The 10,922-nt window shown below is 30.7% G+C and overlaps 1 protein-coding gene across 1 annotated transcript; it reads right to left on the reverse strand.

Moving 5' to 3' along the window:
• Positions 1–2,758: 2,758 nt before the first annotated feature.
• On the reverse strand, positions 2,759–4,650 carry LOC133688066 (UDP-glucuronate 4-epimerase 1-like). Its single transcript, XM_062107453.1, has one exon. It carries the CDS (start codon positions 4,284–4,286, stop codon positions 2,991–2,993), a length of 1,296 nt encoding a protein of 431 aa, XP_061963437.1. The 5' UTR covers positions 4,287–4,650; the 3' UTR covers positions 2,759–2,990.
• Positions 4,651–10,922: the final 6,272 nt, after the last annotated feature.

Consider the following 10,922-nt stretch of genomic DNA (forward strand, 5'->3'; position numbering starts at 1 on the left):
AATGCACTGAGCATCAGCGTGAAAATAGGATAAACATATGTTATCAATTCCACACATATTTAATTTTCCCAAAATTTTCAACTTAAACATAAAATTGACAAAAATCAATCGGTACCCATTAAATTATCCATCATTTTTTTCAATTCTAACACATCTAAGTTATGAAATCACTCCCAATCTCATCAAGTGACCAATTAAATTCATTTATCTCAAATCCCAAACAAACCCTAAAATACAAATCATACATTAATACAACAAAATTATCATCATAAAACAAGTAAAACACTTAAATATTCAAGAAAATTACAAATACTACAGATAGATTTCAATAAATCAACTTAAAATATAAATAAGTTACAACAAAAATAAGTGGGTTAGCTTACTTGGTGGAGTGAAACTTGACAAAAAATAGAATCAAGAAAACGAAGCTAACTCTACTAGACAAAAATTACATTTATGTTAGCGGGTTGGGTGGTTGGATTGAGGGGGCACTGAAATTAATAAAATGTGTGTGTGTGTGTGTGTGTGTGTGTGTGTGAGAGAGAGAGAGAGAGAGAGAGAGAGAGGTTGTTGTAATTCTAATTGAATGAAGAAGAAGAAATGGGGAGTGGAGAGGACCAAGGTTGTCAAAAATGTTTTTTTGACACGACACGAAATATATAATATAAACTCAAATCAAAAAATCGTAAGTAAAATATTTTAACTAATTATATATTAACAATTTCAATCAAGTAGTAATTAACAATATAACACAATTAAAATAAAAATAAAATAAACAATAGAAAAGTCCAAATACATTTATTTTATTCACATTGATTCCTCTACTTCTTGGACAAATCGACCCACTTACTTCGTCATTTACAATAAAGGAGTCTCTTCAAATTTTAATTGATCATTTAACAACTTCTATCATTAAAAAAATTATAATAATTATAGTCAAAGTCAAGCCCTTGATTATCAAATTGCACAAGTTTTGCAAGATATAAATTTAAAACAATGAAAATGTTAAGAAACACATTATCAGAATGCATAATTTTATATGTTTTTTCAAACTCGTAAAATTGTTTCAATTTTACCGAGTTTAATCAAGTTTGATCGATTTGACTAATTTTCGAGTTTTAATCCGATTTGACACTTAGATACATATTGACTCGTAAAATTATAAGATTTTAAGAGTCAACTCGTTTTTTTGACTGAATTGGTGGGGCACCGAAATTAATAGTGTGTGTGTGTGTGTGAGAGAGAGAGATATGTTGTTGTAATTCTAATTGAATGAAGAAGAAGAAAGGGGGAGTGGAGAGGAATATCAAGTTTTAATTCATTTTTAAATTGTTAATGAAATTTTGTTTGTAATTTGAGATGTTAATAATGCCAATGAAATTACTAATGGATATTTATTTTATTCTCTCACTATTTTCATATGAAATTATTAATCCAATGATAAAATATTTTCCATTAGTATTTTTATTTTTATTAATTTTCTAGGAGTGATGCTTCATGCACCACTTGAATGGGGATGTGCGGTCTCTTTTGCTATATTTCTGTTCAAAGGCTAATAAATCTCCGAAACAGCGATCAATTTCCACGCCATAGAAGAAATCAAAATTCAAGATTTAAGGAACCCACGTCTTACAAAGAGTTCGTGCTCAAACTTTGTCGGTGGATTAGATGTCTTCACTGTGACTGTACAGGAATTGCCCCACAAAAAAAAGTATAGCCGTGGCTCCTATATTCCTGTATAGAACCATCCTTTTATAATTGTTTATCCAAACTCCTCCCAGACATTCATTCCCACATGCTAGCCAATCAAAACTGTCGGTGGCTTTTCTCCTTTTTCTTTTATTTCTTTTTTATTAGCAATTCATTGGATTCTTCTTCTTCACTAAAAAAATCCAAAAGTGCTGCGGCTATCATTGTGATGTTTAGTTGGAGTGTATTAGCACCATTAATAATTGCTGATTTAAGACAATATAAAGAGACCAAGAAAGATTAACCGACAAGATGATGAAGTGTTTATATAAAAATATATTAAAATAATATTTTTTTAAAAAATTATTTTTAATTTAAAAAAACTAAAAAAAATTAATTTTAAATAAAGCAAAAATAAGAAAAAAAAGGTACAGTAACAGTACAAAGGACCCACAACAAAGCCCACGTCCCATAAGTTCACTAAAACAAGCCCATCCATCGAACGCTTTCGCATCATTGTCGGCAAAGCAAGCAGTAACTCTCAAATGGGACATCGGCTAGTACAGGCTTTACAGCTATGCGAACCGAGCCAACCCAGTTGATGCCGTACGTTGTCATTTTGGTCGACAAAAGTGGGACCCAACATAGATTTTGTTATTCTTGCTTATTAGCGTATATATATTTTTTTAATATTGTTTTAAAAAAATAATAAGTGAAATAACAGAAAAATATGATATTTATAGTTTTTTATTGTTATTTTAAAATAGCAATATCTAAAAAAAATAATTAAATAAATGGGAGAAAAAAAAGAGAAAAATCTCAAAAACATGTCAAAACACCGATTACAACACTACTAATTTCATAAAAAAAAAAAATCTTCTTATTGGTTGGCAACTCACTTATAACCAAAGTGTGTTATATTTATCATAAAAAAATAACAGGTGAGTCTTGTTTTTCAATATTGTGATAATTTTCTTTAAAATGTTACCTTTCTATTTCATTATTTCGTTGCAAACTTGCAATAAACCAAAAATAACCCAATTAATTTTCACTAATGTCCTCCACGCAGTGAAAAAGGAAAAGAAATATTACTACCGAATGTGTCAGGTGAATAATCTTCCTTTACATTAAAAAAAAAAAACAACAAAATTGAGGTTTGCCCCTCCAAGGAAAGAATAACGTGTCTTTTTCCCTTTTTTTACTTTTTCGACCTTGTCAGATTTTCTGTTTCCCATTTGTCTTTTTTTTTAATGGAAAAACAGCGAAGCAAAAGCCAAAAAAAAAGTAAAAAAAAAAAAAATCTAACTCACAGCTTTCCCATGATTATATCCGTAGTAAGAGAGATACCACTTAACAAACTTCTTCAACCCGGTTGCCAAATCAGTAGTCGGTTTATACCCAAGTTCTCTGTGGGCCAAACTAATATTTGCATGAGTGAACGGTACGTCACCGTTTCCAGGCATATCCACAAGATTTCTTTTCGCTTTAACCTTCAAATGCCTCTCCAGTAAGCTCACGAGTGTCGGTACCGTAACAGGAGACGTGTTACCCAAATTAAAGATCCGATAAGGAGCGGGTCCCCGCTTCTTCCCACCAGACCCGGTGCTTTTACCCGAAGTATCCAATGACCCAACACAACCTTTCACAATATCATCAATAAAAGTAAAATCCCGAGCCAAGTCAGCCCGATCCTTGCCACGATAAACTGTGATCGGTTTCCCTTGTAAAATGTTTCTCGTGAAAGAAAAGTAAGCCATATCGGGTCTTCCCCATGGACCGTACACAGTAAAAAACCTTAAACCAGTAATTGACAGACCGTAAATATGATTGTAGGTATGAGTAATTTCCTCACCGGCCTTTTTTGTAGCCGCATAAAGACTAGCCGGCTGGTCTGTCCGATCAGACTCAGAGAAAGGAACCTTTTCGTTTAAACCGTACACAGAACTTGATGAAGCCCAAACGACAGACGGCTGAGGGTTAGCCGATTTACATGCTTCAAGAAGAGTGACCAGGCCGGCTATATTAGAATGCACGTAAGAGTGTGGATTCTCCATGGCGTATCTGACTCCAGCTTGAGCCGCCAAATGCATAACGTGAGTGAAAGCCACAGTATCAAAAAGCTTAGCTATTAACCGCGCGTCGTTTATATCTCCTTCGACGATAAAAATCCCTTGGTTGTTAAGGAGAGATTTTCGGGCTCTCTTCAACGACGGGTCGTAGTAGTTGTTAAAATTGTCTATCCCGACGACGCCGTCTCCGCGTTTCTTGAGAGCTAAAGAAACGTGGCTTCCAACGAAACCGGCTGCTCCGGTAACAAGAACAGACATGCCGTTAGAACGGTGTATCTGGGCAGAATGGCGGATTTGTTTCTCCCACTGAATACCACCCCAAGAAGCGGTGAGATACCGGCTACCGGTATAGACAAAAGATTGGAAACTCAAATACGACGCCGTTAAAGCAACCAAGAAAAGTGCCCACAAGAACATGGTGCTCGTGGAACCGAAGCAACGGTGGAAATGGCGATTCATGGTGTGGGCTCGATCGATCTTGAACTTACCAGGTGTTGAAGGGAATAGCTCATCCTCTAGTGATGGCATTTTCTTTCGATCTCCTTGGGGGTTCTATTATGTGTTTGTTGGGTGATACTTGGAGTTTCTTGAAACACGTATTGGTTGTCTTGATTTGAAAAGAAAATGGGGTGGTTTTTATTTTGGTTAGAGAAGATGAAATAATAATAAAAAAGAAATACAAATGGAGAAATACAGATGCAGAGAAAATAATGGGAACTGCACCTGCTAATGGAAGGAAGGGGAAGGAAGGGATATATATAGTACAAAGAGGCAACAAGTAATACGCGTGAACGCGTCAAGGGACGGCCAGCCAGATTGGAATAGAAAGAAACAGAGAGAGACTGTAAAGAGACAGAAGATAAACAGCAAGAAATTATTGTTACCTTGTATTTTGTTTTTGTTTTGGACTTTTAACAGAGAGAAAAGTAGATAAAGAGAGACCACTCTCGAAAAATTGTTGTCGTAGGGGTGCGAGTGTGAACACACCGCTTGGGAGATTGTCTAGAGAGAGTGAACTTGCACTAAATTTTCTTGAAAAATGAAATAGTAGTCGTAAATTATGTTGAAAAAAATATGTTAAGGCTGTTATTAAATTTGGTTAATGAATTAATCTTGAAATTTTATAATTTAATTCTCTATCTAAGTTTTAAAATAAATCATATAAGAGTTAACTTGAATTAAATTGATTAATTTTATTAATTAAAATATAATTTCTATAACTAGTAAAAACATGACTTAACTTTTAACAAAATTTTAAAATGATAACTTTTTTCGCAAAAACTATTAAGACAATAATAGATTATATCGATATCAGTATCCATGCAAATCATGTTATGAACTCTATTGAGTTTAATAATTTATTTTTTATAAAATATTTTGTTAATTATAGGATAAAAATATATTGTCACAAAATTAAGCACCAATTTAAAATTGAAATTTTTTTGGGACAGTGATAACCCTAAAATAAACAAATAAAATATATAAATAAATAATGTGGTTTATTTCTCAATCAATCCAATATTAAAAGATAAAATCAAGAAAAAACTATTAAAAACAATTAACGGACCAAAAACCAAAAAAACATATCCGACAAGTGGGTGAACTCATCAAATTTATGATCCGAGTAACCCAAGCTAGCACACCAAACTCGTGAACTGGGTTATGAACTTTAGTGAGATTATAATTTTTTTCTAAAATTATTTTTTATTTAACTACATGATTAAAATATATATATATATATATATATATATATATATGATCATAAAATAAAATATCAACTTAATACGGAGATGCTGTAAGAAATTAAGCGACAAATTAAGATCAAAATAGTTAACATCATAACATGAGTAATTAACATTGTTATGTTTTATGAATTTCTCTTTTATAATATTTGTAATATAAAAACACATAAAATTTGTAATAGAAACCGACAAATACATAAAATTTATTGAATAAAAAAAATACAAGGCTGCACATATGAAATAAAAAAATCAATATTAAAAGAAATTTAATCTATATAAAATCAAGAAAAAATCACAGATAAATCATACCCACCTCTTTAAAAACTAAACACGTCCAATATCATTAAAACAATCATCAGAAACTAATTAAAAAATAATGTGGTTTAATTCTAATTAAAAAAATTTAATTGAAAACAAATATCAACTAATGCATTATTGTTTTTTAAATAATAATAATAATAATAAGAATAAGAATAATAATAATAAGAATTAGGCTAGACGTTACAGGGCCTAACCCAATGAAGCAACGACCCAATGAAGCAACGACCCACACATGAGCTTGTATTTTTTTTAAGTTTATAGGGAGGATGACACATCATCGACCCATTGCATAAAAAAAAGTTGATGTGTCACCTTCATCAGCAGACGACGTGTTGTTTGTTCATCCCCAAAATTTGGCTATTGTGGTGAACAAAAAAGCTGAGTCCTTTGTTTTTTAACCCAAAAATTCATTTCAACTTATTTTTGGTCCAAAACACCTAGGAAACACCCTAGAGACCATGTTAAACCAATCTATAGCCATGAAAAATGCAAAAAACTGCTTTAAACCCAAAATCCATCTGAAATAAAAAAAAAACCTTCTTGAGCTCAGATCTGATTTTTTAGGTGTTTTCAAGGTAAAAAACACTTATTCGTACCTGCCTTTTTATATGGAACCATTTGACACAAAAATGACTATTTTGGTGGTCGGACTCTTTACTAACATACACTTTCTTTCTCTAAACCGGAATCCGACGACCTCTCTCTCCTCAAACTAAAAAAAAACTAAAAAAATAAAAAAAATAAAGTTCGGTACCAAAATTAAATTGAAAAAAGTCAAGGGTTCGGTCACTTAATAACTAAAAAAAATGAGAGACTCCAATGAATTTTTGACATGAATTTTCAATCCACCACATATGTTACCTTCCTTTTCCACTTAAGTTCCATTTATTTCAATTCAATCCTCCCTTACAAAAACAATACATGCAATTAAGTTCTAATTTGGTTTCAAAATGGTACAATTGTGCAAAAATTAGTTTGAGGACCATATTAATTTTTTAAAAATTATACTATTGTAATCCACGGTAAAATATGAGAGAATGAACAATGTTTTTATGAATAGTAAAAACACCACACGTTTTAGCTGTACATGTAAAATTAATTTAATTTAATGTGAATTAAGACCGGTAATGTCGTGAATGTTAGCGTGAAGCACTCTTAATAATAGGGGTGAACAAAAAAACTAAAAAATCAAATACACCAAAAAAACCGAATCATGAAAAAAAATTGATTAAACTGATTAGAATATTGAAAAAAAAATATTCAGTTTGGTTCAGTTTTGATTTTATAAACTTGAAATAAAACAAATATAAAATAACCAAACTAAAAAAAACCAAACCGAACCAAAACCAAGCCTCTCATAAAACTCATTATAAAGTCTAAAAAAAAGCCCGAAAAACAATATAGTTTTTGGTTTTTAATATAAAATAATCGAACCGAAACGAACCAAAACCGATGAGTTAGATTTCGTTTTTAATAGAAAATAACCAAATCAAACCAAAACCGGTCAGTTGGAATCGATTTTGATTTTATTTTTTATATTTTAAAATTTTTTAATTTAGTTATTTTTATAAATAAAAACTAAATCAAACTAAAAATAACAACATGTACTTAGTACTACTAGATTTCTCAACAGCCACTCTTATTTTCCTCTTCCTTCTTTCAGTGAATTAAGAGCAACGATGTAGAAAAATATTATCAATACATCACAAGGAGCCATATGTCACGAACATGTTCTTCGTTGCCATACTTGCAATTTACTTTGATTGGTAGGACACCCTATATATGTTTTCTATTACTGAAGACACCCTATAATATATGTTTTCTACACCTACTCTGTAACTCAATTGTTTTAAAGTATGCTTTATAATCTCTAGTGGATTATTTATAACAAGTATTTTTAACATTTATTAAATTAAAATATTATTTTTCTAAAATCTGAATACTGTTATGTGAAGTTTGATAATCTATAGTTAATTTAGTTTGTTTGATTTTTAAAAATTATAAATAAACTTAATTTCATTGAAATAAAAATCAAGACATAAAACAGTTAGTATTTAGGACATATAAAATAGTTAGTAGTTTCCCGATCAACCGAACCCCAATGTCACTACTAGTTATGAAACTGAAAAAGTTATCTATGTCCTAGCAAAAATAAAAAGAATGTTTAAAAATACAATAGATAATGTTTTTTAAAATATTTTTTATTTGAAAATATATTAAAATATTTTTTTATTTTTTAAAATTCATATATTAAAATGATTCAAAAATATTTTTTAAAATTAATTTAAAAAAATAACATCAAATTTTAATAAAAAATTCAATTTCAAAATCAACCCGCACAAAATAGGTGTGTGTGTGTGTATATATATATATTAATGGAATCTGAATTTCTATAGTTGAAAACTTCAAACCTTATTGAATTTGGAATGTTTTGATTGAAAAACTTGGTGGATCTTTCACCATTAGAGGTTGGGAACTATGAATCTCACCTTGAAATATCGAAAACAACAAAAAAGAGATTAGATATAATTGTTGCCTTGCGCGTTGAATTAATCTAACTTCAGCGTTAGAGCTATTAATTATAGGTTAGGATAGTGATGCGTGGCTTAAATATGTTTTAATTTAATGATAAAATTGTAATAATTAACCTATAAAGAATCTTTAGTCATTAAATTAAATTAATAACAAAAGCAATCTTGTAATTTTTTAATTTTCTTTTATTGACTAATTGTTTATATGTTCAAGTCGGTACGTACTTAGACATTATAAATAATGTGAAGTGAAATTTATATATTAATATCAAAAACATGCTGTACCTTATTAAGAGTATAATAGTCAATTAAGAAAAAAGTTCTTAATTGACTATTTTTTGAAGACTTTGTTGTAAATATATTTTACGATGGCATTGATTGACGATTATTGTTCTTGAGTTTGTATTTTTCTGATTGACGATTATTGTTCTTGAGTTTGTATTTTTCTGATAACATTGATCTAATGATATATTGATTTACCTGATTACCAACAAGTAACAATTATATATGGTTTCAAAAGACTTCACAAAATGTTTTGAGTCTGAGATGCGAAAATTGCAAGATTTAGGGGTTATTATTTTTAGTTCAGTTCGGTTTTTATATATAAAAAATTAAACCTAACCGAAACCGGTTCAAACCGACCCGTTTCGGTTCTGTTCGGTTCAGTTTTTTTAGACAAAAACCAGTTCAAACCAATTTGGCTTTGGTTTTTTCCGGTTTGGCTTGGTTTTGACTAGGTTTTTTCGGTTTAAGTTCGGTTCGTTTTTTCCGGTTTCAGGTTTATAAAACCAAAACCGAACCAAACTAATCAGTTTTTTTAAAATTTTAATAGGTTTAATCAGTTTTTTTTTTACGTTTTGGTTTTTTCAGTTATTTTTTAATGAGCTAGATGATAAGCATAGTTTCTATTTATTTTAAATAAAATTTAAAAAATAATAAAGGTAATAGCATAATAATGAATTTTATAGCATTCACGTTGTAATTACCAAATAGTCAAGCATTTCATTCATATTCAAACACTAAATATCAACAAGTAAACTCTCTCCCAAAACCGAGTATTGATTTAGCTTATTTAATTATATCCCATTAGTATTTAATTAAAATATAATTAAATGAAAGCAGAATTTTAGTAAAAAACTTTGGTAAATTTTTAGCATATTTTTTCATGGCCCATTACAGTGCCACGAACAACAAACTAGTTTAGCATGACAATGTGCCGTGATTAGATTGAAAGACACGCCTTCGAATGAAAGAATTTGTTGCTCGATTTGTGTTGTCTCCTTCCTTTTCACAGACCTCACCTCATCTTTGTTCAAAACTAGAGCTATCCCAAACTTTTCCAGAGCATTATATCTGGTCATGCATAAGATCCAAGATATACTTTGCTCGCAAACAGTAGATAAGCCTCGCTGGGGATGGTCAAATGGGCTTCGTGAATGATGGCTTAAGTGGAGCACAAGTTTGAGGCCTACACTGCTGTGCTAAATTTAATCTGGTAAGAAGATAACTCACTTTGTCATCAAGACCTTGGCCTCGTTCGGACTTTAACTGAGTGTGAGTATCCATCAGTCAAGATTGGATTGCAGGAGAAAAGTATCGTCAAAGCAAGTATCTGCCAATTTGCATCCTCGGCATGTTAGGTATCCAAGCAGTCTTTGGCACCATCTTCATACATATCCCTTGCGTCCTTCAACTATGAACACATCAAATGTAAGTCTACAGGACCAGTCTTTATAGATGCCAATCTTCGAGGACACAGACAGAGATCCGAGCACTTGGTTAATGTAGTAGCTGCGTGTTGCATAATTAAAGTATTTGGGAGCTTGAAGAGCAAGTAAAAACTTTTGCAGAAGCTGGACCACTGGCTGAGTATATTGAGACTTGAAGTGCACTCAGTCTAAACCTTCTGGGACAGATTTTCCAAAGGATAAAGCCCATTCATCCCAACAAGGAAGAGCATGAATTAGAGGTCATTTTTAAGTGGTCTAGAACGGTTTTTCTTTCATTGTTAAAGTAAAAGCGGGAATTCAACTATCTGACGTAAACTTGAGAATTCTTTTTTTAATTTCTGGATTTATTATTCAGTGTCGTTTTAATTACTAGAACTAAAATGATAATTTACAGTGCAAACATCTTTATAAATTTTATCAAAATAATACAGAGAGTCCAAAATAAAAAAAAAAGAATAATTATTCAACAAATAAAAACCTTAACCTTTTTATATGGATTATATCCTTTTATATATGGTTAGAGGAGACGGTTACTTCCTTTAATAACTTCTTTAATAACTTGAATCAGACCCATCCATCATGGACGGATCAAGTCTAACCCGATAACCAACAGCTCCCAATACCATAATTTTGAATACATCCATTATTCATGTACAAAAAAAAAAAAGAAGAAGAAAGAAAAGCAAAACTAAAGATATGGTAGGACAAAACCGTTCCTTGTCCGACAAAAAAACTAATACCTGTTAACAGAAAAGCTAAATCATATAAAATAAATACTATAGTATATAATAAATACTATAGTTATTTTTATAAAATATTATAATATAAATTGTTACAATG

The sequence above is a fragment of the Populus nigra genome, chromosome 3 (assembly GCF_951802175.1).
Source record: "Populus nigra chromosome 3, ddPopNigr1.1, whole genome shotgun sequence".
NCBI lineage: Eukaryota > Viridiplantae > Streptophyta > Magnoliopsida > Malpighiales > Salicaceae > Populus > Populus nigra.

What these genes read in the sequence shown, in the direction of transcription:
- LOC133688066 (XM_062107453.1), bottom strand. Translation starts at nt 4,286, where the DNA reads ATGCCATCACTAGAGGATGAGCTATTCCCTTCAACACCTGGTAAGTTC.